The 22,111-nt window shown below is 29.5% G+C and overlaps 4 protein-coding genes across 4 annotated transcripts; 2 read left to right on the plus strand and 2 right to left on the minus strand.

Moving 5' to 3' along the window:
- Positions 1-804: 804 nt before the first annotated feature.
- On the minus strand, positions 805-1,560 carry LOC107014158 (ethylene-responsive transcription factor ERF098-like). Its single transcript, XM_027915990.1, has one exon. The coding sequence runs from the start codon at positions 1,486-1,488 to the stop codon at positions 1,015-1,017; it is 474 nt and encodes a 157-aa protein (XP_027771791.1). The 5' UTR covers positions 1,489-1,560; the 3' UTR covers positions 805-1,014.
- Positions 1,561-10,273: 8,713 nt separating this feature from the next.
- Positions 10,274-11,054, plus strand: LOC107014155 (ethylene-responsive transcription factor 1B-like). The gene has a single exon (XM_015214008.2). The coding sequence runs from the start codon at positions 10,326-10,328 to the stop codon at positions 10,959-10,961; it is 636 nt and encodes a 211-aa protein (XP_015069494.1). The 5' UTR covers positions 10,274-10,325; the 3' UTR covers positions 10,962-11,054.
- Positions 11,055-12,811: 1,757 nt separating this feature from the next.
- On the minus strand, positions 12,812-15,239 carry LOC107013044 (probable inorganic phosphate transporter 1-3). The gene is made up of 2 exons (XM_015213029.1): positions 15,205-15,239; positions 12,812-14,517 (listed from the first exon to the last, which is right to left on the minus strand). The coding sequence occupies exon 2, from the start codon at positions 14,474-14,476 to the stop codon at positions 12,896-12,898; it is 1,581 nt and encodes a 526-aa protein (XP_015068515.1). The 5' UTR covers positions 14,477-14,517; positions 15,205-15,239; the 3' UTR covers positions 12,812-12,895.
- Positions 15,240-19,231: 3,992 nt separating this feature from the next.
- LOC107013036 (probable inorganic phosphate transporter 1-3) lies at positions 19,232-20,986 on the plus strand. The gene has a single exon (XM_015213021.2). It carries the CDS (start codon positions 19,322-19,324, stop codon positions 20,900-20,902), a length of 1,581 nt encoding a protein of 526 aa, XP_015068507.1. The 5' UTR covers positions 19,232-19,321; the 3' UTR covers positions 20,903-20,986.
- Positions 20,987-22,111: the final 1,125 nt, after the last annotated feature.

A 22,111-nucleotide genomic window follows, 5' to 3' on the forward strand; every position in this document is an offset into this window, starting at 1 on the left:
TCACTTCAAATGCATTACATAAATACTGTAATTTCAGTGAAGATATATATTATAATTTTCCACAAACGTACATTTTAATCTGATCACAATTAAATGATCATATAGTCTCACCTAAAATGTGACATGTTGAATTATATTTGTTATGTACCAGGATCAAGTATATCACATTTTGTTACTTTTTTATCTAATACGAGAGTTCTTTTTCTGATCTGATTAGTTACAATATTATTTCATCTTCTATCATATATTAAAACCAAATCCTAAATATTCTAAGTCAAATATTGACCATTTCTGATAAAAATTCTAATATAAGTCAAATATTCTTAGTGGAATATATAGTTCAATTCCGGCCCCAAAGCTTTTTCAAATTGGAAATTCAATATTTGCATCCAATTGGTCAAACACTCTATTTATATAGTTGTAACAAAGATTATTTTTTCATAACAAAAAATAAAATAAAATTTGGGGATCGAAGTAATCCATTAAGGTATGAACAAAAGAAAAAATTAAAGATAGACGATCATCAAAAAAATATAACAGAATATTTACATGTTCCTTCACCAGTAAGCCTTATGAATAAGAATCGAAACTTCTTCTAGAAAGTATAGTTCCCATCTTAGTGAGTCATACGCAACATAAATCGACATGAGCATTTTCCAATTGAATATGTATTGAATACAACAAAAAACAAGTACTATTTCTAATTAGTATCAAACAAGTAGAGGTTTGTTTATATCAACTCTTCGTTGACCATGTTATTCCCTTTAAATTCATACTCTTAAGGCAAACATTATACAAAATAAGTTCTTAATAACAAATATGTTTATAAAAGGAAATTAAAAACGACAACGATGATGAATAAGAAGAAAACAAAGACGAGGAGAAACTCGAAGCTTTTTTCCTATATACTCTATATAGGAATTCATCGCTATTCCTTTTCTCCAGTAATATAAAGGTTCATCTGACACACGAGAAATATTAAACTTAAAAATTTAAAAATTACAAAACTTAACCTCACTTTCTTATGATCTTTTTTGGGTCTTCTGCTCCAAGAAGTTCCTCTAAAACACTATCATCAAGATACTCAAACTCAATAATCTCTTTGTCTTGATGACCAATTGATGAAATTCCCCTCTCTAAACTTCTACTTGGAATATTAACATTTAATGATGTACGATAATTATAATAATGTGGATCGTTAAGCTTAGAGTAATACTCATTTGGAAAATTCAAAGTAGCAAGATGTCCCCTTAGGTTAAATGCTGCCTTATCATAAGCCCTAGCCGCGTCCTCGGCCGTATCAAACGTCCCTAGCCATTGACGAGCCCCTTGTCTCGTTGGGTCACGTATCTCCGCTGCAAATTTACCCCACGTACGTTTACGAACGCCTCGATATTTGATCAAATCATTACTATCCTTGCTATTTTCTTTCTCTAATTGTATCACTTTTTTTCCTTTAGAAGAAGATGAAGAAGAACTACTATCCATGATGATTATTATATGTGGAGATTTTTTTTAAATTTTTTTTTGGTGGAACACACCACATTGACATATTAATTTTGGACATGTTAATGTCTATTTATATAGAGATCGCTAAAGAGATTGTGACTCATAAGATTGTTGAAATCAATGAATCTTTATTTTTTTTTATTTTTTGTCTTACTACACTATGTAAATAATCACATTTTTATGCCATCATGCCACATGTGACTAATCACGTGTTTACACCATCAAATCACATTTACATATTATAACAAGTAATTAATTATATCGTATTTTTAAAATTACAAATTAGGATTTTTTTTTTATACTTATGTTGTGTTGTTTTATAATGGGTATCTAGAAAAAAAGAACTTTCTTTGCATGGAAGTCTCTTCAAAAATGTCAATAAAATTCGATAATTATTCTACCAAATCTAGTATGCTACTATGCTTATATATATTCAAAGAAAAAAAGATGGAGAGATATATAGTTGAAGCTACTTTTCACTGCTAAAACTTTATATCTATACAGTGTTTTAGGTTGGAACTTTTTCTTGGAGATAGATTTTGTTGATCAACATAATAGTGAGGTTGCAAGAGTATTGTAAGGTGGTAATATAATATAATTAGCCAAACACATATATAATATGTAGTGTCAATAACATATATATTATAATTAGTATCAAATGATCGGGTTGAACTGAATTTGGACGTTATAATAGATCAAACTAGTATATTAGCGAGTTATAGTGTCTCATTCAAAAGTAACTTGGGCTGAAATGATCTACAAACGTATCATTACAAATTTCCTCAATTCTTATTAGTTATTAAGTTTTAATTTCCTTATTTATTCTTATAAATATATATATATATATATATATATATTCTTATGAATTATTTGGACAGCATATCAACTCAATATTTTATGAGCTGAAATGAATTAGGATTGAACAATTAACCTAATAAATGAGCGGATTATTAAATCATTTAAATTTAAACGAGTTCAACAAAATTATCGTATTTTACAGACTGATTTTGCTACCTTATCAAGAAATTGGATAAGATTCTTATGATCTCCTTGGATCTTACTTTAAGAAGATTTGTCTCCTTAGCTAAAACTTATTATTTTCATAATATAAAAGGGAATATAATATAATTAAGGGATAATTATAATTTTCAAGAAAATGTACTAGAGTGACCGTATTTATGTATTGGTTTGAGTGAATTGGGATTGATTATATGTATTTTCAATGTTTATTTTTTGAAGTGTATGATTTTGGACTTCTAATCCCTTTTAAGGTTATCAGTTTTAAATTAATAATTTACACTCTTTTGTTGTAATTTGTTTGGCTTGATAATGAGAATGAGAGTCAAATAAACTAATATTTGCTATAAATTTATCTGATTATTCAAATAATAACTAAGACAAATTAATCCAAACAGAGAAAATAATAAATATAAATAAATTTCTTTATGTAAATATAAATTTTGAAATCAAGAAACAGGTACATTGAGACTTTTGAGTATCACAAAAATCTATTAGCACGTGTTCTATTGAAAATATTTTTCGAATTTTTACTTAAAAATATTCTGTTGAATAATCTGTAGAAACAATTAAGACATGCATTTTTTCTATTTCAAAATATATCACGTACTTTTCCAATGAAAAAAAATATAATTCTCAGAATCTTTTCCAGCTAATTAAAATTGAGTTATGCAATATTTTGGTCCACAAATTTTCTTTTTAATTGAAGTTGATAGAATAATGAAAAGATTGGGGGGCCACTAATATGTCAGATACTTCCAAGGCATTTTTTGAGATTGGAAGTTTCGATTCTATTTGTTTAATTTATGTTTTCTTTTAATTTTTTTAAAAAAATTATTATAAGTAATAATAATATATTTTTAAAATATAATTTATTTTTAAATTTCATACTTTATTCTAATTAAATGATTTATAATTAATATAAAAATTGTTTTTCTTTTTGATTGGGGCAACATGTGAGCGGCTTATAGAAAAGACACGTTACCAATCTGACTTAATTGACAGCTCAGATTTACTAAAAATTTCTCAACAAAGATCAATAATTGCAATGATTTAGTTTCACCGCAGTGAAATTTCAAAGTTATACTGGATTATGTCAGTCAAGACTATAACTCGTTGAATAAGGAAAAACTTATTAATGACCGAACAAAAACTCTCACCTTTTTAATATTCGTTAATAAAATTAATCAACCAGATAAATCACCTCACCTATTAAGAACAAACACATATTGTACCCAATCAAATAACATTACATGAAATAAAGTGTAAGGAATTTAAAATAAAATTGATTTTGTTTAGTTCTCGTCAGCAGAATGTGGATGCCACAAGTAGATAATTAGTTTTGGTTTTAAAATAAATATATTTGGTGGAATATAAGCTACTCTTATCCAAGACATTCAAGTTTGGATACGATGATAGTATTGACAAGAATGTGTCAAAAGAATCTTGTTTTCGAAACTAAATTCTGAGATTTAAATTTTATAAAGTTGACTTTTAAGATTTTTAATATTAAATCGATAAGAGTTTTAATATTTTGAAGTCAAATTTAACAACTTTTTATTATTTTAATGATTTTTTATTTATTTTATATTCTAAATATTGAAGTGAGATGAACCTTATAAGGCCCCGCCTCGCAATTCCCTTTGCTAACGTTAGTGGTATACCTCATTTAAGATGAAATTCCCATTCTTTCTCTTTCTTCTACAAACATGGAGAATAAAAGCACGAGGGAATATTGTGGATATAAAGTGATGAATAGTATATTATCTGTTTCAATTTATGTAATAATATTTTGTCGGTTATGATGGTTAAAAAGAGAAAGAAGAGAAGATAGATTTGAAAATATTGTTATAATCTCAAATGCGATAATCATGAAGTCTCATGCCTTAGATTAGTTACTTTCATTATACTTACAGAGACGTTCGCGTAATATCAATATAAATAATCGAGCTCATCCACTAATTTGTTGCATGAAACCCTTGTGTCATGATCAAATAGTTATAATTCCATATTTATTGGACCTCAACATGTTAAATAGGAGATGCATACACTACATGAGAGGAGTGGATAGTAATATTGATATTTTTTCACTTGGTATTCTTTTTTGATACCTATTTAGTAAATAACCTTTTCTTCCAAAAAAGAAAAATTTAGGAATCTTTTAGACCATAGTTTAAGTATTATTTTTGTATCGAATAGAAATCATACGAGACAATATTGGATCATGTTTTGTAAGTTATTCAAATATTAGACACAAAGTAAAATAATGTAGCATATGAGCAAACATTAGAATTATCTCGAAGGGTAATTTTCGAAGGATTATATTTATACAACTTTTAAAATAAGGACAAAATCTAAATAATAACCGTAAAAAATGGGAAGTTTGTGACATTGGGCCATTGCATGTTAACGGCCCATGTATGGTGAAATTTGCGCCTTAGATAGCGGCCCAGTTACGAAAGAAAAGGCCGGCCCATATGAGAGGATTTGCCACAAACATAAAGACTTGGATTAGGGGTCCAATTGCCTTTTTTGGGAGGTTCATTTGCACTTTTGGCCATATTTTGTGTTGATATTTCATTTTTATTTGTGAAGATAACTTTTTTTTTTTTTTGGCTTTTTCGCGGAGGCATAAATTTATATTTTTGCATCATAGTATGACAAGTTATAGTCAATTCTTAAAGAACTTATGTCATAGTATGCATAAATATGATTTCTAATAACAAAAATTAAAGATCAGCTTATTTGAACAATAAATCGTGCAACCAAGTGTTTCTTTGTTAAGGATAGATCTCAGGATGAGAGTCTGAAAGAGTAACCGCAATACTAGAAGAATTCCTTCCTTGTTGGTACACATTATATTCTTAGTCCCTCAATTATTGATAAATTGCTTGTAATATACACATATGATATCTTTGTGCTTATAAATATTCAGAAAATTTTCAAATTCTTAACTATTTTACTGTTTAATTACCTATGGAAAATTTAGAACTTGTTTGGTTAGTTGTTACTCCATAATTGAAAATAATATACTTTTAAAAATAGTTCAAATTAAACATATTACTTAAGACAATATGATATATTTAAATTAATCGATGGATAAATATGTTGAGTCATATATCAGGATTAAAATTAAAATTTATTAATATTTGAAGTATAGAAAATACTATTCTCCCTAATATCCATTAAAAGTCAATATCATATATTTTAAACTAATTGAAGGATATATATGTTGAGTCATATATCATAAGGATAAAAAATTATTATGCAAAAATCACTCCAAAGTATCGAATATGCACACAGCAAATACATTTAATTTCTAATAGTATAATTACCCTACTGATCCCTAAAACCTGACTAATTAATTGAATTTAATAATTACCCTACTGATCCCTAAAACCTGACTAATTACTCTATTGCCTTAATATGTCACCTTTTCACTTTGTACTTGTATTAAAAAATTATGTAACTTTATTCTTCTATCCTTATTTGATTTTTTTGAAACTCAAGTTTTTAATCAATAAATATAGATTAATTTATTTTGTCTAAATTAAACCAATAAACATGAATCATATACTTAACTTTTCCAAGTTGATCAAATGTATGTTTTCAATGCTAATAATTCACAAAGGTAAAAAAAAATAATGCGTCAATTTATGCATTAATTTTATAAAATAACAAATATTATAAACTATTTATAAAAAAAGATGACATATCAAATGAAACGGAGAAGAGGGAGTAATAGTTAACTACAATTTGCTGCTCGAAAGGGAAACTTAATAGTTTCCTAAACAAATTTGGAAAAAGGACATAGAAGAGACTGTGTACTATGAATGTGTTACATCTTAATCTACCTAACTAATTAGCATTTTATTCATCATCATTATCATGCCTATTGGAAATTTGTATTTTTATATTTATATTTTATTTGTTGTTCTTAATGTGTTATCATTATATGACGGCGTTCTATTGAATATTTTTCCAAAGTTTTATGTCATTTTCTCTCTTTAATTACAATTCTTTATTCTCGATTATCAATTAATAAAAAGATAGAAAAATGACAGAAATCTCACATTTAAGTTTTTTTATTATTATTATCCTTTATTAATTTTGTAAATTTTCAAAATTCCTTATTTTCACATATTAGATTAATGTATCAGCACATCAAATTAATGTATCTCGTATACTAGATTAATGTATCTCGCGCATCAGATTAGTGTATCATGAATAAAATGTACATTAAATTAGTGTATCAGATATAAAATGTAATATATCTTACTTAACTATTAATGTATCCGTGCTTATATTATTGTATCAGGTTGAGGGATTTCTGTAATTATAAACTTACAAGAGATAAATTATAATTTTACATTTAAAGTCATTTACCCTAAAAAGATAGCATAAATTCATAATATACTACGTTAACAAAGTCTAAATAAGAATTACCTGATGTAGATATTTTGTCTTAATACAAATAATGTTAATGTTTATTTTATCATTGTTTCAAAACACTCTTCTATATATGCAGTTGTATAGATAGTCAATTTTTAATGGGATAATGCACAAGTATCCCCTTAATATATGTTCGAAATCTCAGACTCACTATACTAAGGTTTTATTATCCCCTGAACTTATTTTATTAATAATTTTCTATTCTTTTTTGGCCTACGTGGCACTATCTTGTGGGTCCAATGCTGATTGACTTTTTTTTTTCAAGCTAGTGCCACGTAGGTCGAAAATGAGTTGAAAATTACTATAAGTGTGTCTCTATGATTTCGAGAATAGGTTAAGAATTTACTCGTGTATTTTTCCATTTTTAATTAAAAAGTATAAGTACATACATTTGTACCTATAATCAATTATTTTCTAGAAAACTGCCTAATTATGCTGCCCATATGTGTATGCTTGGAATATTTTATATGGTATTTGTGTTCGTGATAACTACTAATCGGTACTAGTTGGAGATTTTGGGATTTTTTACATGTATTTCAAAAGAATTAATATAACTTGAGTTCAGAATTTAAATTTTATATTTTTAATATTTTTTATATTATATTCATTATATAAGTATATAAAGAACTTTTTATTTTTTTAAAAAAATCTCAAGTTTAAATCCTTTAAGCGAAATATCAAACTTTTAATTAATAGATTATAAAAGCATAATAACAAAAGGATCCAAATCATACGTGAAGATCTCTCCTCATTCAATTATATATACATAAACTTAATTTAACGTAAGCATCTAATATTTTCTCTTTACCATAGTCGATATCATGGAGCTTCACAAAAATTCCACATTGTTTATTCGAAGAGAAAAATTATCTTCTTAAATAGATAAATTTCATACGATGTAAATTTAAACTAATATTATTGATGAATATATACATAAAAGCAAATGGTTATAAAAGAAAAAAGAAAGAACCATACGAAAGCGGCGCTCGACTAAATAAGAAGGTAATTACTCAATATTTTTAAATTAATTTTGTGATGGTTTTCTAAATACATATAATTTATTAATATATAAAACCACTTACTTTAATTTGATATTACACAATACATTGAATGTGGTTTAAATTTTTCACACATATTATTATAATAAAAGTTTAGTATATCATATTAATATCATAATGAAAGTTTAGTGTATCGAATTAACATTTTTTTAATATAAACTAATTTGAGCTTGCTTAGATTGAGAGGTCAGCATCAAGGTGCAATATTCATTTAATGTGAAGTTTTGAGATAAAAATTTATTCTAACTCAATGTTTATGTTTAAAATAATTATATTAACTTATTATAATTAATAATTTTTTTTAAAATTAGTAATATGTATTTATTATTTAACTATAACTAAGTGAAATTCAAGAAATTTATATACAAGCATGTATATATTACCGATGTATTTCAAACTCAAAAGGTATCTAAATTCTTATAATACTTTTTTTTTTTGTTGATTTTCAAAGGGGGGTCTGTATTTGGACAATTTAAATATAAATCATTTCCATGACAAATTGTCCTTTTATCTTAAGGTTAATGAATCCTTTACTAGATCTACATATTCCCTTTTTATTCTTTGATATCACTTTTAGATAATATATATAAATAACCCAACATGTTATGTATAGTTCTTTTTTTATATGAGCTTAGTTATATGGCTGGTTTTATGTTTAAATAAAGAAAGGAAATCATTGATGATCGATTAAAAATAATCTTCATTCTATAAAATAGAAATAAGTTATATATATATTTTATATTTTTTTTAGATATAACACATTTATGAAATTATTCTGAATTTATGGTGATATGTATTTAAAAAAATTTAAAGGTTATTCCATGATATGCCAGAAAAATATTAATGTGAACTGTGAAGTATCAATTATGATTTATCTTTAATTAAACTGGTTCACATGAATCTCTTTGTTTCCTTAGGACCAGAAATTGTATCACTAAAATCAAATTGAGATAAAACACGCAACTCAAATTTGATTATTCATCATGTCACTCTAGTAGTAGGCTAGTAGCTATAATAATAACATTGAAATTATTATTTTATTTAGGTAATTTTTTATTCGATGTTTATTATTTATATTAATCTATGAGAAATTATTTTGTTGTGTGTATATATTGGTGACCAAAGAATAAGACCAATCACTTTCTACCCAATTAATTTTCATACTGAAGAGTTAAATTTGAAATTTCTAATTAAAAATAATTACCTATATTTTCATATTAATTAATATATTAAATATTGAATAAGAAAGTTTTCGTTAGGCTTAATTCTTCCTTTTTTTAAAATTTTTAAGATACTACTTAATTTAGTTGTTTCTTTTTAAAACTCCCAAGTTTTCAAACAATACGATGTGGTGGCTGAAGTTTGGGAAACATTCAAAATTCTCTAGAGTAGGAAATAGAGAAAAAAATATTTTCGTCAGATATTCGATATCTATTTTATAGGCCTTACATATTAATTTTGTGCTAAAAAAAATCTACATTAGATATAAAATACTTAGGATCGAAATAATTTTATTTGTATTATCCAAATTTAAAATTTTCAATTATATAATTTTAATAATTATTTTAAAATATTGATCTAGAAGTTGAATTTCAAAAGAATAATAGGAAAAGTCAATAAAACTTCTTGATTTGCTAGTCATCATTCAAGACTTGTTTGACCTGGCCGCCTTGATAATAGACCACGTGTCCTTTTTACATATTATTTTAATTGTCTCTAAAATTAATCACAAGAAGCCATAAAATAATTGCAAAACATCCTCCTTGGTCACTCTTTTTTTTGTTTCTTTTTCTCATTAATAAAATACTCATTTTTATTTTATTACTTTCTTGTGATATTAATGACACACCAAATACTTTGGAAAGAGTTTTAACTTATGTTTGAAATCTTAGTCAAAATCGAAAATATGATATAATTTGTTATTTCATCTTTGAGATATATATGCAAGAAGTATGAAGAAGTTTTTTTGTTATTGCATCAATATTTTTCTAATATAACAACTAATATATCTTATTTTAATCATGATTCAATTATTTTATATCAACCTTTTTTTACTATAACAGATGATATATCTTATTTTGATTACGATTTAATTGTTTGATTTGATCGTATAATATTTTCAAATATATAACCAATGTAGATTTTCTTTGTGGGCCCTTCCTACTTATATGGATATAAAAAGAGGATCAAGCCTCAACTTCTCCCCATAATGGACTATTACTAAAACTAGGTAGTCACCTACTTCTTTTCAAATCTTTCTTAAAAAATAAAAAAACAAGAGAGAACACAATGAATTGTTCTTCTAATTTTCTATACAATCTCAATTTCAACACCTCTCCCCTCCCATTCAACATAAATGACTCGGACGAGATGTTGCTCTATGACCTTCTCGCACAAGCTGACTCAGACACTACCACCTTAATAACAAATAGTACACCCATGGCCAAGCCAACACCTTCATCAAAGGAAAAGAATTATAGAGGTGTTAGGCGTCGGCCATGGGGCAAATTCGCGGCGGAGATTAGAGATTCAACTAGAAATGGAATTAGGGTATGGCTAGGGACATTTGATAGTGCTGAAGATGCTGCTTTAGCATATGATCAAGCTGCTTTTTCAATGAGGGGTACAAGTGCAATCTTGAATTTTTCAGTTGAAAGAGTTGTTGAATCTCTACATGAAATGAAATTTCATGTTGAAGAAGGTTGTTCACCTATTGTGTCTCTTAAGATGAGACATTCTATGAGGAAGAGGAAATTCAACAAGAAAAATAAAGCAAGTAGGGAAGTTGTAAAAGATGAGAGTAATTATAATGTTAATATAGTAGTGTTTGAAGATTTGGGTGTTGATTATTTGGAACAACTTTTGGGTTCAAGTGATCATAGTAATACAAGTAATGATGATCGCGGGTCGTGGTGGGATGAATAAGATCTCCTCACTTTTTATTAATTAGAGAATTTGAGTTCAAGTCATGAAAATAAAAAGCTCCGTATGATAGGTATGAATCACATATTAATGAAGTGTGGGAACCTGAACTCCTTATATGGCTTGATCAATCGTCCTTCCTTATGAGTTAGATGATCAAGATCCATTTAACATGATATAAATTTAAATTCATTAACGTCCCAAAAGATAGTATTGTACATGGGTTGAAAAACAAAAATAAATAGTACTAATGTAATTTTAGTGTTTGATAAATCATAGGTCCATATTTTTTACATCAATCTCTACCCTACTTTAATTGGAGATCAGTTTGTAGATTTTCCTTTTTGTGGAGATTTATAGTGATGATGGCACGTTATTGTCAGTAACTTCACAGTGACTTAGGTATTGGAAAAACACTTTTTAATCATCAAAAAATTTATTGATTCGACTAATCTAGTAATAAAGTTAAAAGTCAACTATGGTGATCTAAGCATTTTTAAGAAAGTTCATTCTTGGATCTAAAAAACTCAATATTTCTATATAAGGGTATATAAATTAACATATATCATTCTATCACACCTTTTGGACGTAAGTATATACTATTTCCTCGATCCAATTTCATTTGATCGACTTTATTCATTAGTCTGTCAAATACGAATGAAAAACTTATATAAAAATAATATGAGTTCAAACTTTTCAATTACTCTTAATTAGATGATTATCTATAACATGAACTTTTTATTATCGATTTTGATTTAATCTTTAAGCCTTAGAAATAAGATATTTCTTAGTAAGAAGTGTTTTACCCCTTAATTAATGGATCTATCAGATACAAAATCAAATTAGTTGGAAAAATAAATTCTGAATTCTAGATATTATTTCAAAGAAGGCTGGCCATGGCCAAGAAAATGTGGTTTACTATGAACGTAAATCTAAATTAATTATTTTTGGTCCAAGTTATTAGAAGGGATTTCACCTTGTGTTTCTTAAACTTGGTCCAAGCCCAAATCTCGTGAGTTAATGGATCATTGTATATCATATTCTAGTTTATAATATAAAAACTTTTATCATATTTTTGTGCATCCAAATAAATATATCTCGAGATACATAATGATATTAAAATTGAGTGTAATTTGTTCTAGATACACTATATCCAACTGTATTCGTATATATATCTTGGGTACATGGACAAATCTCGCTTGCCTCACTCACATTCATCCCATCCTGCTCGTCACCCTTCTATATATCTAATATCTTATATACATGTGAATCACGCCAGTAAAAATAAAATAAAAAAATGAAAGGTCAAGTCATATCACCCAATTACAAACAAATTTTTATTTATAATATAAATAAATAAGCAAAACCATTTTACAATAACACACTTGGCCACAAAAAAATAATAAAATAAAAACTTACAACAAACAAGCTTACACAATACAAAGAAAACTGACATTAAACCAACAAAAACATAAAAAAAAGAAGTGATTTTCCAATCATNCATAGTTATCTTGGAAGTTCTTATCACCTTGAAAGCACCTATACATGAACCCATTTAATAGTGAATAAATCTAATGGATAATCCACATATACTATACAATGGATTTACAACAAATTTAATATTTTGAAACAATTTTCATTTAAAATAAAGCAAACACATACATAGAAAAGAAAAAAAAACAAAATGACAAGACTTGCATCAGTCATCACACAAAATTACAACTCGAAAGACTTTTTTCGAATTTTTTTGAGTTTTTTCTGGATTTTGATGAGTTGTAACATAAAAAAAAAATCCCTTTTTCTCAATTTCTCCATGCCCGACAAAGGGAACTTGGTGTGAATCGGGGTAGCTAGCAGAAAATTAAATCTTTCTGGAAAGAAGTAAGAAGCTGATTGTAATGTTGTAATGGCCAAAAGGTCAATTTTGTTTAATGATCTCATGCTTCTCCAGTTATAGTTTCTTGTGATGCTTCCTCTAGAGATTTTCCTTTGGGCTCTGGCACACAAAATGTACACAACATTCCAAGTGCATTGATACAGCCTAGAACAATTAGTGAGTTCTTTATTCCAATACCCGCTGGGTATCCTGCATCCGTTTTCTTTGGATCTTTGCTTTGTGCAGCGTATAAGAACCCATACGCTCCCACTATAGCTCCAGCCTTACCTGCAGCCGCTGAAATTCCATGACATGTTGATCGAAGCCTCGCTGGGAAAATCTCCGCCGGGACCACAAATGTAGTAGCGTTCGGCCCAAAATTCGCAAAGAAAAATGTAAGGGAATACATTACAATGAATCCAATGCGGTTAGCCTCCAATGTCCAATGATGGTAAGGGATGGCAATCGCAAACATAAACACAGTCATGAAGAAGAATCCCATCAATTGGATAGCGAACCTTCCAATAATGTCAATAAACGCCACGGTGAACCAGTACCCTGGCACCGTGCTACAGAGCGCAATTAGTGTTTGCGCTCTGGCAATTTTGTAAACTTCCTGAACAGCATTCATTGTTGGAGCTTTAGGGATCCATCCAACGGCGGAGAACACATCTTTCTGAAACAAATTCTGACTGTAGAAAGCAATATCTAATAAAAACCACGTGGAACACGTTCCGAATAAATGCAATCCATGCCGTCTAACGAATTCCCACGAGAACAGACCGAATTGATTAGTTTCATCCCTTGAAATTTGCTCGATTTTTGATTCCTCGCTTTCAATTTCCACCTGTAGTACCTTACCCATGTCCTGCGCGGCTCTTTTCGCGTCTTTCGCGACTAGAGCCGTGTAACGTGCTGTTTCGGGCATTTTCATGCGCCAGTAGTAAGTGAGGGCAGCTGGCAAAGAGCCAAACATGAGAATGATACGCCAAATGTAGTCCGATTGTGGTACCGTAGATAGAGCAGCATTTTCCTCGAAAGTTGGGGATCTATACGCGTGATCGAATCCAGCTGCGGTGATAAGCGCAACTATCCCACTAAACAAAATTCCAAACCCTTGCATAGCGAAAACCGCGGCTATGAATGCACCACGTGTCTTTTTGTTAGCGTATTCAGACATGATGGTAGCGGATAAAGGGTAATCACCACCAATACCAAATCCAAGCCAAAACCTAAAAAAACACAATGTAGTCATAACACCCTTAGGGGTACTACCTAAGGAGAGCCCTGAAGCAACAGAACACACAACCATGAGAACTAAAGTCATACCATACACCTTTTTTCGTCCCATTTTGTCACCTAGCCAGCCAAAGAATAGCTGGCCGGCTAGGGTGCCAACAAGGGCAACACCCGTCACCGAGGCCGATACGGCCGGAGGGAGTGTTCCGGGTTTCAAAAGATCCGGTTTGGTGTAGTATAAACGCCCAAGCAATTTAGTAACAAGAGAAATACTAAACAGATCATAGGCATCAGTAAAAAATCCCATTCCAGCAATAACAATGGCTGTAAAATGGTAAAGTTGAGTTTTGGCCAAATCAAGTGCATTAAGCACTTGTAAATTATTATTATCCCCCACAGCCATAATGCCTAAATTGGCTTCTTGTTCCAAAAGTGCAAAATTATCTGCATTTGAACACACAAAATTAATTAAAGAAATTACATTTACCATAAAAAAGAACATGATCTTAATAGGCCCAAAATCGAACAAAAAAAAAAGAGTCTCTATTTTAGCCTTAATATATTTAAAAATTATATATAGTTTAATCAAATTGATCAAGTTTGGTTGTTTTTTTTTTTTCTGAAAAGAAATAAAATGAATTTAAAGAGTAGAAAATGAATAAAAAACCATATTGTTAAATCAGCAAGCACCAATGGTCTAGTGATAGAAATGTATCTAATCGCGGTAAATGTAGGTCTTTGATTCTCGAATGTTACATTTTATAATTATGTAATTTAAAAAATTGACCATCGGAGGTAGGTATTTTCCGAGAAACTATTTTGAAAAGAAGATTCGACCACACACAGTCGGTAATACTAACCTAAGGAGGTTGGTTTTGAAAGATAAAATTGAAAGAAAAACTTTCAAAATTAAAGCATGTTATAATATTCATGTGAGTATACAAGCTTCTCTAAAACAAAAAGTCTAATGCTAAATGGTTTATAAACATAGAAATGTATTGTTTTTTCTCAAACAACCTAATTTGGAAATAATGTTAACATAAATAGATATCACATTTACTATATGAACTAGCTAACATTCAAAAGAAAATTCTAATTTGTTAACTTAAAAAGCTACAATATTTAAGTTACCTTCTTCTTCTTCTTTAGAAGATTATGCACTTAATTTTTGTGACTTTTGGAAAATTAATGTGTTACACTTAGGGAAAATTGCAACTTCTTATAAGGTTTGATTAACTAATACCATTTCAGACATAGAGAGAATAATCTCCGGAATAATATGAGGATATGCCATTATAACTGTCAACAATTTACTATTTTAAGTAATGCATGACATTAATAACTATCTTTGCAATTTTTTTCATTTGAGTATTAGCATATAGTAGTTGTCTTTGAATATGTCTATGATAAGAGAGTTTAAAATGGACACCATTATCTATATTTTGGATATTCTATCTTATTATATGTTAAGTCAACCAAACTAATCACTTTGTTTATTACTTTTATCTGATATATGTGTCACACATTTTTTTAAACCGTCTAAAAAAGAATAACATATTTATTCTTCATGAATGATTTTTATTGTCGTATAAATGATCAATAAATATTTTAGATCATAAATTTTAAAAGCCTTCATTTTTTTCATAAATTTTATGTCATCTCAAACGATCCATATAAATTAAGACATATGAAGTACATTTCTATGATGTAACTATCTGATATCTGAAACTCATAATTAGCTTGTTAATTTCAGTCATTACGACAAAAATACCTCTTACTAGATATGGAACAAATCTTGCATATTGCACAAAAGTTTGAAACTATGACAATTAGTGGAAAACACCAACAAATATATATGTTAGAGTTTTGAAATTTGTTTGAGGTTTAAATTACTCGATGAGCGATTCGCGGAGTTAAAACCTTTAGCGATTCAAATTTCATAAATAATTCGCGGAGTTAAAATTTTTATAATTAAGTATAAATTTTTTCTTGAGTTTTGAAACTCCATCAGTGATTTATGGTGTTCATTCTTTTATCAATTCAAACTCTAGAAATGATTTATTAAGTTTAAATTTTCATAATCTAAGTGTTATTTCAAACTATATGAATATAGTGATTTATAGAACTAAAACCTTCTTTAGTTCAAATACCAAGAACTATTCATAGTCTTCAAAGTATAAGTTTTTTTTTTTTGAGTTTTTATATTATAACAAGGGTATTTTTATTGAGATTTATTTCACATTAAAACATTGATAAACACTATGTGATTTTGAAATGCTGACAAAAACTTAATTAATAGCTGAAAAAATGGTTATTTTCTTCAGAAATTGATATGAATCGAAACTCATCTATTCTATCCCATTTTTTTATGAGATCATTTTAATTTCTTTTTCATTTCACTATGATCCGTCATATATCTCATCAATATTTGTGTCTTAATAATATTCATATAGACTTTTGATATTTATTTTGTATACATAGTTGCTTTCAAATTGGACCATGGCCTTAGTAAGTACTAAACGTACATTATCAATAATATACATCGTTTACTTCTTTGATCAAATATTATATCATGAAAAAAAAAAGAATTATTTTATCTTATTTCCAATTATCAATCACTTTCTTGAAAGATATTTTATAACTTAATAATCAAAGTCAGAGGCTTAAAACAATTTGAATAATTAACAATTTGTAAATACATCCATTTGCGTGCGCGGTTAGCATTTGCATGTGGAGAGTGATAGTTGACTAATTATGTTATATGAGAAAATATCTCACTATAATAGAGGCAAATTAGTTGCTAGTGACACTATTTATCGGATGTGGTACAAACGATGAGATTTTTTTTTTTTATTGCTTAAAAATTTAGGGGTGGGCATTCGATATTTCGGTTCGTTTTTTTTCAATTTTTCAATTTTTGGTTCTTGTAAAATGTGTACCGAATATCGAACCAAAATATTTCGATTCGGTTCGATTTTTGTTGTTTCGGTTCGGTTTTTTATTGCGATTTTTTAATGGGCCTGCTTAGTGGCCGAACACCGATCTGAAGTAGCTGGCCGGTCTGATTCTGAACTCGCCGACTGGCCTGCTGCTGGCGGCTGCTGGGCTGCTGCTGCTGCCTGAAAGGAAGAGGAAGAGCTGCAAGATGAATATTGAATTAGGAATAGGGACATTGGGTTTCAGATTTTTTTTCTTTTTTTAAAAGATTATCTAACATTAATTATTAATTAATATAATATAAATATAATATAATATTTTGATTTAAATCGAAATATCGAAAATCAAAATAATACGTACCGAAAACCGAATCAAAATACAAAAAAATAAACCAAATACCGAATCAAAAACCAAAATACAAAAAAGTTTTAGTTTGATTCAGTGTTTCAATTTTCCGATGTTTATGCCCACCCCTATAAAAATCTCTTATAGGAAATATTAGGTACACTTGAATATGTCCTATTCAATACAAATTTGTTTAATCTAATTTCTATTCGAATACCAAAGACTAAATAAAAAAAATCTAAAATTGCTAGTGCTCCGAGAAAAATACTTTTAAAACTTATTTTATCAACATAAGATTATATTTACGTGTCTATAAAAACATATCATTAAAATTTAGAGCATGAAAATTACAATTAAATTATAATTCAAGTAATCACACTAGACCACCATCCAATCGATATGGGAGACTCAATCCCACCCACACTGCAACGGTAGAATTATAGACAAAGAATTGTGAGGCCTCAGGTTCTAATATTATGATAAGAAAAATGGCTCAGATCAAAAGTCAGCTCAAAACTTAGATTATTATCTTTTTACTGAAATTATGACCTTGACAAGAACTTAATTCAGACATTTTTGACTTACCTATGCAAACCTATATATTATGATTGTGCTTATTGTATTTCAAAATCTTATTAACTCGAGGGGTAGTTTGATAGTTGATTAGAATTATGTAGATATCAGCAATTCAAAAATTAATTATGAAAATATATGTATTATTTTATAATGTCAAAATCAGTTGTGCAGGTTTCAATTATTCATATGTTACTTATTCCACTTTCAATCTTTTATAAAATAACATAAGATTCTCTCATACTTTATGTAATAGTTGCACGAGTTTTTAAATTACAAATCAAGCACCGTATCGATTTCATAAATGAATAACTTACCTCCTAATATAATCAACTACCAAAACGTAGTACGGATTTAATACTTGCATAACTCACATTTTCACATGATGTTAAGGCATATGTTAGGCTAAATTTCACATCAAGTTCAGGTGAATAATTTTTTTCGAATTTGAATAATTAAAACACACAATTTAATACCTAAATCTACCTCCAATAAACTTAAATTTGAAACATAAATTTCACATATCAAAATGAACTTGGAACAATGGTGACTTTCGTTGTTGTCAACCCATTTGTTTTCAAACTTTTCGACCATGCAAGTGCTAATTATAATATCTATATAAATTTTATTTAATTACCAACATTGCTTCAAGCCTCTGACTTTTATTATTGAACTATAAAATATTTTTCAAGAAAGAGATTGATAATTGGAGATAATATAATTAAGACATCATTTCAATTCATTTTTATTTTTTTAGGTTATCATTAATCAGAGAAGTAAACTATGTCTTGTTGCTAATTATAATTACTCAAGGTCATGGTGTAAAAGAAATGGCAAAGTCCAAACGAGACCTCTGATTAGGCGTGGAGATATACATCAACAATCTTACCACACCTTTCAAATGGTAATTATGGAGCCTCACACCGTTGCACAATCCTTACCTCTAGAGCGAACATCAGGTTTCAGTTAATCCTAAAATCTATTTCTTTATTCAATAACTTTAATAAAACGATTTATAGTCACATAAAAAAGTAACGATTGTGTTGTGTTCTACAAATATAATATCAAAGCTATAAGAAGACTTTATGTTAAAATAAAGATAATGGTATCCATTAATTCAGAAGATTAACAACTTGCCTGCATATTGAAGACAAGTTCAAAGACATAACGAGATATATGCTAATACTTTAATTAAATTGTAGTAAAAAAATTGTAAAATTTAGTATAAGCTCGACATGATATAAAGGCATATGCCCATAATATTCTTGAGATTATTCTTTTTATATTAGTGTAACAACCCTTATAAGTAGTTGCAATTTTCCCAAATGTCAAACACACCAATTCTCACAAAAATCAAGAAAGTGCACAATTTTTTGAAGCAATTTTAGGCATTATGGCTGTGGGGGATAATAATAATTTACAAGTGCTTAATGCACTTGATTTGGCCAAAACTCAACTCTACCATTTTACAGCCATTGTTATTGCTGGAATGGGATTTTTTACTGATGCCTATGATCTGTTTAGTATTTCTCTTGTTACTAAATTGCTTGGGCGTTTATACTACACCAAACCGGATCTTTTGAAACCCGGAACACTCCCTCCGGCCGTATCGGCCTCGGTGACGGGTGTTGCCCTTGTTGGCACCCTAGCCGGCCAGCTATTCTTTGGCTGGCTAGGTGACAAAATGGGACGAAAAAAGGTGTATGGTATGACTTTAGTTCTCATGGTTGTGTGTTCTGTTGCTTCAGGGCTCTCCTTAGGTAGTACCCCTAAGGGTGTTATGACTACATTGTGTTTTTTTAGGTTTTGGCTTGGATTTGGTATTGGTGGTGATTACCCTTTATCCGCTACCATCATGTCTGAATACGCTAACAAAAAGACACGTGGTGCATTCATAGCCGCGGTTTTCGCTATGCAAGGGTTTGGAATTTTGTTTAGTGGGATAGTTGCGCTTATCACCGCAGCTGGATTCGATCACGCGTATAGATCCCCAACTTTCGAGGAAAATGCTGCTCTATCTACGGTACCACAATCGGACTACATTTGGCGTATCATTCTCATGTTTGGCTCTTTGCCAGCTGCCCTCACTTACTACTGGCGCATGAAAATGCCCGAAACAGCACGTTACACGGCTCTAGTCGCGAAAGACGCGAAAAGAGCCGCGCAGGACATGGGTAAGGTACTACAGGTGGAAATTGAAAGCGAGGAATCAAAAATCGAGCAAATTTCAAGGGATGAAACTAATCAATTCGGTCTGTTCTCGTGGGAATTCGTTAGACGGCATGGATTGCATTTATTCGGAACGTGTTCCACGTGGTTTTTATTAGATATTGCTTTCTACAGTCAGAATTTGTTTCAGAAAGATGTGTTCTCCGCCGTTGGATGGATCCCTAAAGCTCCAACAATGAATGCTGTTCAGGAAGTTTACAAAATTGCCAGAGCGCAAACACTAATTGCGCTCTGTAGCACGGTGCCAGGGTACTGGTTCACCGTGGCGTTTATTGACATTATTGGAAGGTTCGCTATCCAATTGATGGGATTCTTCTTCATGACTGTGTTTATGTTTGCGATTGCCATCCCTTACCATCATTGGACATTGGAGGCTAACCGCATTGGATTCATTGTAATGTATTCCCTTACATTTTTCTTTGCGAATTTTGGGCCGAACGCTACTACATTTGTGGTCCCGGCGGAGATTTTCCCAGCGAGGCTTCGATCAACATGTCATGGAATTTCAGCGGCTGCAGGTAAGGCTGGAGCTATAGTGGGAGCGTATGGGTTCTTATACGCTGCACAAAGCAAAGATCCAAAGAAAACGGATGCAGGATACCCAGCGGGTATTGGAATAAAGAACTCACTAATTGTTCTAGGCTGTATCAATGCACTTGGAATGTTGTGTACATTTTGTGTGCCAGAGCCCAAAGGAAAATCTCTAGAGGAAGCATCACAAGAAACTATAACTGGAGAAGCATGAGATCATTAAACAAAATTGACCTTTTGGCCATTACAACATTACAATCAGCTTCTTACTTCTTTCCAGAAAGATTTAATTTTCTGCTAGCTACCCCGATTCACACCAAGTTCCCTTTGTCGGGCATGGAGAAATTGAGAAAAAGGGATTTTTTTTTTATGTTACAACTCATCAAAATCCAGAAAAAACTCAAAAAAATTCGAAAAAAGTCTTTCGAGTTGTAATTTTGTGTGATGACTGATGCAAGTCTTGTCATTTTGTTTTTTTTTCTTTTCTATGTATGTGTTTGCTTTATTTTAAATGAAAATTGTTTCAAAATATTAAATTTGTTGTAAATCCATTGTATAGTATATGTGGATTATCCATTAGATTTATTCACTATTAAATGGGTTCATGTATAGGTGCTTTCAAGGTGATAAGAACTTCCAAGATAACTATGTATCTATTAATTAGATGACTTTTGGAGTGATATCTCAACACTATAAATAGAGAATCACTCACCATTTGGAAGATATTCTTGAATAAGAAAATTCTCTCCTCTATCTTACACTTCTTGTCTTTTTCTTATATTCTGAGCTTTTTTTTACAACAAAAGTGACATTCTTTTGGCGAATATTTGAGGTTTATGGGATACCAAAACAACCATTTAAAAGCTCACCATTCATTAGATTCAGTTAGTCAATCAATGTTAATAAACTTCATCATCGAGAAAGATATCTCATCTGTTGTAGTAGCAATAGGAAGAATTTAAGAAAATTTCAATCCAAAAATAAAAATAAGGGATATTTTCAAAAAAATTTAAAAACTATACAACATACGATTGAAAGAGCAACAAATAAAATGTTTAATCTCCAAAAATTGAAAATTTTAGAAAATGATGAGATGTAGTACTATCGAGTGTAATAATAAATCGGATTAGTTTGAGATCAATCCCAAAGAAGAATATGATACATGTCAGAGAGTCAAAAATGTGTTATTCTCCATCCTTTAATCTGAAGTCTGGAATTTATCCCTTGTAATGAAATTGTCGTTAATATACAATTTTATTCTCAAAATGAAATTTTTTAATACTTCTTAGTATTAATCGGATCTCAATATGAATATCACCGGAACAGGAAACCAAAATCAAATAGGGACAAACGAAAGTCAGCTATTTATGTATACTTGGAAGAACAATTAATTAGCATTTGACGCGAATGATTAGCAGTTTGC

This window comes from Solanum pennellii, chromosome 3 (assembly GCF_001406875.1).
Source record: "Solanum pennellii chromosome 3, SPENNV200".
In the NCBI taxonomy this organism is placed as follows: Eukaryota; Viridiplantae; Streptophyta; class Magnoliopsida; order Solanales; family Solanaceae; genus Solanum; species Solanum pennellii.